This window comes from Cyprinus carpio, unplaced genomic scaffold (assembly GCF_018340385.1).
Source record: "Cyprinus carpio isolate SPL01 unplaced genomic scaffold, ASM1834038v1 S000006658, whole genome shotgun sequence".
Classification (NCBI taxonomy): Eukaryota; Metazoa; Chordata; class Actinopteri; order Cypriniformes; family Cyprinidae; genus Cyprinus; species Cyprinus carpio.
In genome coordinates, this window is record NW_024879282.1 from 1,566,551 (window position 1) to 1,574,067 (window position 7,517).

At 36.9% G+C, this 7,517-nt stretch overlaps 1 protein-coding gene across 1 annotated transcript in view; it reads left to right on the top strand.

Moving 5' to 3' along the window:
- LOC122134635 (adhesion G-protein coupled receptor G2-like) overlaps nt 1-2,706 on the top strand; it is a 3,748-nt gene extending 1,042 nt beyond the window's left edge. The window contains exons 2-4 of the mRNA XM_042755257.1: nt 578-770; nt 970-1,126; nt 2,677-2,706. Coding sequence (XP_042611191.1) covers nt 578-770; nt 970-1,126; nt 2,677-2,706 — 380 coding nt within the window. The remainder of the gene's footprint in view (nt 1-577; nt 771-969; nt 1,127-2,676) is intronic.
- Nucleotides 2,707-7,517: the final 4,811 nt, after the last annotated feature.

Genomic DNA, 7,517 nt, shown 5'->3' on the forward strand with positions numbered 1-7,517 from the left:
GAGAGACGACGAGAGAGGCAGCGATAATAAGCTAAATAACCTAGTTACCAACAGTAGTAATTGGTCTACATGTTGCCCTTGCTTAATTGTATTTTTTGTTTGAGAAATTGAAGCCTATTTAGGACCATAAAGTTTATTGTTTAAAACTTGTGACTATTTTTTGACATTAAGTACATCAAAATGCCTTCAATTACAAGGCAATGCAATAAAAAGCATACATGATAAACAAATATGTAATTATATATGTATATATATATATATATATATATATATAGATTGCTTACAATACTGACCAGTGATTTTTTTTTTTTTTGCATTAACAGTAATGAATTATAATAATGTCCTACAGTAGGTTTTTTTTATAATATTCATTTCATGTCTGATTTTCGGGGTTAAAATTGTGACATGTTCTTGGCCGGTTTTAATTAGATTTCACATTTTACTGTCACAATTCATGTAATTATTAATCTGTTATAGAATAAAAAGATAAAGGAAGCGGTCCAAAAATTAATCAATTTGACCTCTTCTTCTTTGTTTCTATAGTGTCACGACCACGGTAGCGCCCGGAATTAGTTAGATGCTGAAGGACTGTTGAAGTTGAGTGCAAAAGCCCCGTCTTTAAATGCCACGCAGGTGGAGCAGATCTTATCACAGCTAGAGTCACTCCTCTTTGGGCCCAACATCAGTCTGGCCTTGGCAAACACCTCCATCAATATTGTCAGCAACCTCCTCAATGTTCCTGTAGCTGTAATGACTCCTTTCTCAAAGAGGTGAGACACACTCATCTGTGGCCAGGTTCATTATAATTTTGTCCCATTTATTATAACATATTAGTCAAAGAACTGAGTCAAGCCTTAAAAAGGCCAATGTAGAAAGTACATTTACCTAAATTAAATGTACATAAGATTCAGTAAAAAAATATTGTCTGATATACTGTTTACAGTCAAGCTGTTTGTCTCTGGTTACTAGGGCCATTGGGATTGTGGATACAGTGGGTCTTAAATTGGTTGTATCAGGGACGAGTCAGTCAATACTTTCACAATCACTGGCAATGGCAGTGAAGAAAGTCGATGGGACCAACTTTCAGGAGACATCCTTCTCGTTAATCGAAACATCTAACGTGCAGGTAACATTTTCATTATTAATTCTGATTCAAATTCATCATTTTACAAGTTTGCAAGTTTCATTTATTTCAGGAATATATGGCCTCTCGGCCCATAGTTCCACAAATGTCATGACATGGCAGATAGTCTCTTTTTCGTTCCTTGATATATATACAGTGCTAACCGCCATGCATTCTCAGAATCACAAATACTTGACACATCTTGCAGACATCACCCACAAGGACAAGTTCACTAAAAATATTTCTATGTGAAATCTCTATACAAAGGACAAACATAAGCAAAGTGCATCTCATCTTCAATCACAGAAATATGGTTAAATTGCTGGCCAATGACAGATTCTTTTCGCAATCTGTGTACATCTATCTACCCGCTTCTATAGCTAACTGATGGCTTGAACACTCCTACACCAACGGACTGCATTCAGCTGCCTATATTATACACAGACGCAATGTAGCTCTTTGTATTAACAAAGACTGTACTGTAGTATATGTTTAGTTTGTTATTTTCAAAACTCATTTTTACACCATGCCTCATGCTTTTTCTTTCAATCTTGATTTAGAACAGCTGGTAAATGTTCTTATATCACTTACACCTCTTTGAGCCTCCCAAGTAGCTGAAAAGCCATAAAAATTCACAATACCTCAAATATCTGTAACCCAAGTTTTTTCTACCTACTTTATCTAATTCTAAAAGCATGCTGTAGCATTTTTCTTGATAGCTATGATCAGGTACGATTAATTAATTTATCCAATACATAATACATCTTTTCTATGAGGCTCCATAATGCAAATCTTCCCAGGTCACCCAAACCGCTACATTACTTACACTTGTGCTGACACACACAAAAAGTTTTTTACAAAAAGACACTTGGAACATTCTCAATACATTCAACTGGTTCAAGCCCCATATTTCACAACCATACTATGTATAGGTGCAAACTTATGCTGGACAACAAAAACAGAGTACCGTCCTATTCTCTGCCTCCATTGTTCAACGGTGATCCCCATAATTCCAAGAGCAGAGCCTTAAGCTTGATCCTGAGTCCTGAGATCCTGCACTTTGCTACGGTAGTGTATGTATTAAGTAAGTGTAATTAAATTAAGTATATTTAAATTAAGTAAATTTAAGTAAATTTAAAAATCATCATCATTTTACAGACTATATATATAATGGAAATGCTGCTGTTTGGTAGCAAATGTAGAATAAGAGAATAGAAATAGAGGTAAATTTTTTTATTATTATTAATATGTAGGCTGGCCCTAAACTGGTTTTGATTGTCATGAATTAATTAATAATAATTATTATTCAATTTAATTTATTTAATTAAACTAATATTTTTGAGTATCTCAGAGTAGACTTTGCCAGGTTAACTGCTTTCATTATAGGCATTTTTGACAATGATCAATTTTATATCACTTTGTATAATTATCATGGCTGTACACACTACACTACACAAAATGAAGTGATGAAACTGTACATGTTGATGAGTTACAATGATTTGGGTTTCATGGATCAAAGCACCTGCTTTGGCTGTGCTGTGTTTGGCATTTAGATTCAAAGTCACCCAGCCTGGAGAGACTGAAGACATCATGGTTCAGGTCCGGTCCACTTTCTGGTTCAATCATCCTCCCAGCATCCACTCACACAGAACCCTCACGGCAGAACAGCAGCGTGCTCGCGATCCAGAGTGCAGTCTCAGCTACTTTCCAGAAGAGCACCTTCTTCCAGGTCTGAGAGACAGAGCAATGCTATTGATTCAAATTAATTGGCTTTGTGACTGCTGCATATTTGAAATAGCTGAACGGTGTAATGTGAACTGATTGGATATATGACTTAGTCTTGATACTATTTGGCAAGCACATCTTAAAACATATGCTTGTATTGCTGTAGTTGTGTTAAAAGCTTTTTAGTTTAATTCAGGTTAATTTGATCAGAGTCACAAGTTTCTCTGAACGCTTTTTATATATTTTTTTTGTTTTATGTAAAATTTGGGTGAAAGTAAACTAAACAGCGGGATTGTGGGTTGCAGTGCTGGCTAACCTGGAGCATCTCTGGTCTACAGAAGGAGTGGTGATAACCCCTGGCGAAACACAGGGCCCATTCGGTCAATATAATTAACATTAGTATCCCAAAAATAAAAGATTTATACTTCAATACAATGCTGCTTTCTCTGCGTCTTACTTCCCTTTTTAACTCTCCACAGGCTAATTATAAAGCTTTCCTGTGTATTCTGGGACTTTGGATTAAATGGTATAAGTTTTTCTTTTTAATGTTTGCTTCTAACGCTCTCGATTTTTTGTGTTTGAATTGTATGTGTTTTAACCATTGGTTATTGGTTTACAGGTGGCTCGGGTGGCTGGAATCGTTCTGGGATGCCATGTGCTGAACTCTTCTGCTGAAGAAACTCAGTGCTTCTGCAAATCACACTAACCAGCTTTTTGGTATTCTGCTAGTAATGTTACCAGCATAAAGCATATAAAATGACCTGACATAAATTCTGTTCAATATTATATTTAGATTCTTTTGGGATGTTATTTTCTATAATTGTGTTTTGCCTGACAGGACATTTCAAAGACTCCTATCATCACTGGACAGCATGCTGAAATCCTGACATACATTTACATACATAGGATGTGGCATCTCAGCCATTTTCTCTCTCTTGGTTCACCCCAAGTGCTCACATTATTTGGCCTTTGGGTATGGATCCCCCCCCAACCACTGGAGACTCACCATTTACCTTTGATTTAATTTTAATCCTATCTGTCTATATAAGAATTTGTTTTGTCTCATGATAGTAAACTGCTAAAGACATCCCGCGTCTAAGATCCTTATTCAGCTGTGTTTGGCCTTGCTGCTGCTAAACCTGGTGTTCCTATTGAGGGCTTGGCTGGCTGGCTCTGTGCCGAGATGCTGTGGGTCTTTGCATCTCCACTGCTTTTTCCTGCATTATTTCCTCCTGGCATCCTTTACCTGGATGGCACTGGAGGCCTTCCACATGTATCTGGCCATTGTCAAGGTGTTCAACACCTACATCTCCCGCTTTATGGTCAAGATAGGACTTGTTGGATGGGGTATGTGACCGATTTGTTACTTACATTGTGCCGCACAAGGTCATGTTTTTGTCTTTTGAGACTGCTTTGTAGAAATAGTTTAGTCTATCTGAGAGCAGATGAGCTCAAAATATTTTGTTTCTTTTTAAAGGCATTCCTCGTCCATAGCCATAATTGTCATAGCCTTTAACAAAGACAACTATGGCCTTGTGACATACGGGAGATTTGGAAATGGAGCAACTGATGATTTGTGAGTAATCCCAATCCCATTTTTTCTCAGCACTACATTTATATTAAATATATTTAAAACATGATATTCCATATAAATTATAAAAAATTATTTGTAACATTTTAAATCTCAAATTAAACTCTGAATATGAACGATGAAACATTACAACTTTCTTTTATGCTCTTTTTGTAAATTTTTGTTTTCTACCTACAGTTGCTGGATAAAAAACGACATTGTCTTCTATGTTGCTGTGGTGGCGCACTTTCTGTCTTGTCTTCCTGCTGAACTTCATCATGTTTATCATCGTGATGGTCCAGCTGTGTCGCATTAAGCAGCAGAACCCTCAGAACGTGCAGAATCGCAGCGGGCTGGCAGGAGATACGCAGTGTAGCTGGACTCTCCATGCTTCTGGGCCTCACCTGGGGCTTCGCTTTCTTCGCCTGGGGTCCTGTTAACCTGGCCTTCATGTACCTGTTTGCTATTTTTAACACTTTACAAGGTGGGTCCCAATATGCACAGATCCTCTACCATTCTTGAAAGGCTAAATTGACCCTTTTAACTTTCTTAAAAAATGTCTCTGGTATTACTGTGCACTTGCGATTATTACTTTAATTTCATAATTTTAATGACCATTAATTTTAACATTTTTATTAGCACATTTATTTGACTTTGTTAGAGTAAAAATATAAAGGCAAGTTATTTGATTTCCCATAATATGACATGATTTCTCACAAGTATAAAGTGTCTTTATATATAAAAAAATAATGGCTGACTTTAATATTGGAGGGTGGATCCTTTGCAAGGGTATTAACATATTTTGTTGGTCCTCTTTAAGCAATTTAGATATTTGTACAACTCAGTCCCACACCATTCACAACCAGTTCTCTTATTATAACAATTTAAAATAAAAATACATTTTAAAATAAAATGTATTCTTGTAATTGGGATACAGCTGAATTGTTCAGCATCATTACTACTAGTCTGCAGGGTCACATGATCCTTGAGTAATACTTTTCAACAATGTCCAGTGTGCATGATTGTTGTGTTCAGATGCTACTTGTCATTAGTTTTCACATTACGCAACCCACTTTGTCAAGTTTCCTTAGCGGAATCCATAACAGTATCGGTGACACATGTCAAGGTTTAAGGTTTTTAGTTGGTCTAGGAAGGAATGTTGACCGCTAGAATGTACACTGTCCCCTCGCAGGTATTCTTCATCTTGTGGTGTTCCATTGTGCCATAAAGAAAACGTCAGAACGACCGTGGAGGACATACCTTTGTTGTGGCAGAGACTGAGACTGGCAGAAAACTCAGGTAAGAGGCCTTTGGAAAGTTCATGCAAATGTCTGACTTGCTTGAAATGCAATTATGTATCTAAAGAACGGCCCTTCTATCTTTTTCCCACAACAGACCTGGAGTCCGCACGGCAACTCAGAAGAAAAACACAGCCTTCCAAGAAAAGAATGTTTTCATTCCCGCTCTGTCGAATCGAACATTCGAGCTCATCTTTCCTGAACCAGTGACAGCTTGGCATCTTGAGATGCCAATTGGATGTTGGTGATTATGTACCGGCTACTGCTAAACTCTGTATTCAAATGTATGCTAGTTGAATAAGCAATATGTTCTACATTGGCCAGATTCATTCTGTTTGTGAAAGAAGTTTAATCATTTGAGGTGTTTGGCTGTGGTTTCATGCAAGACCCATGGACGACAGGAAAATAACTGCAGCAAAAAAGCCCCAGCTCAGTTTCTGTGCCGTTGTAATTGAACAGATCATCACCCCGTACCGGAGGGTCAAAGGTCATTATGATAATAAACCTGATCACAGGCCGAATTGAGTGCATGTGCACTGTATGCATGTACTATGGTTCAATTGAGTCACTGTATTTCACTGGTAATTATAAAGTTACAGAAAGTAATTCGTGTTGTATATCAACAGAAATATTACTTAACGCTATTTTTTTTCAAAATAATAAATGTACAACATAAGAGTATAACCAAAAAAATACACGTTGGAGAGTGCCTTGTTTGAGAATTCCAACAAATTTTGTTTATTCACAAACCCACCCTTGGGCATTCAATATGCAATATACCGGTAATCAAACAAATGATGGTGAATTTTTTAAAAAGTTTTTATTATATGATTATAAAGAAAGGTTCTGAAGGTCCCAATGGTGTCGGTCACAAAACATCTTCAATCTGATTTGCTGACTGCTTACACATTTTCCATGTAATCAACTGCAAGGTTAAAAGTCCAACCAGGTTTACAAGTATCAAGGCTTCTACTTAAACACAGTTTTGAAGTTCATGGCATCAAATAAAATTCCATTTTATATTTGGACACCTGAAAAATGTCGAGTCACACTTTTGCTTACAATGAATGTTTCATAGTTTGTCTTGTGTGTTGCTTTCACAGATTTCAGATCTACCCACATGTTTTCCCAAAAAGGGTATTAAGGCAGCAAAGCCTGTTTTTCATCATTACGAATAAGAAAGGTGGATTTGTGCATTAAATGTTTCTCGTACATGGAACATATCTTAAAATAGAAAACAAAACCTTCACAATTAGTACCGTTTTTAATTGTCTTTTTGAATCAAATAACTTCAGCCTTTGGTGACACATAAGAGCTTCTTTTCAAAACATTAAAAATATTACCAACCCCAAACTTTTTGAACGTTAGTGTAAATATCGTGGGTGAAACTCTGAAACTGTGATTGAGTCCCTTTACATTTAACTCAGACCGCTACTTCCTGTTCAGTTAGGCCGTTCTAACCGAAAAACCTGGCCCAGAATGTGATGGATCACAAGACCTACTATGTGGACTAGCATGAGTGTTATTTATTTTTTAATTTATTCACAAGTTTACATATAATTTCGTGAGCATATGAACGCAGGTTGGCTTGGTTGCAAGTTTCCGCTCATCGGATCTACTTGAATTGCTAGTAGATAACCCTGGGGTTGATGGATATCTAACATCCATCGGATCTTATTCCAGTTTCAACTAAAGCAATCTGTCCACTGTGGTCAGGTCACTTGTTGCGGACTTTCCAATCGTTCATTTTGCCAGGCCCCGAGTTCACCTGTCTTGTGCAATAATAAATCCTTGGAGTTAA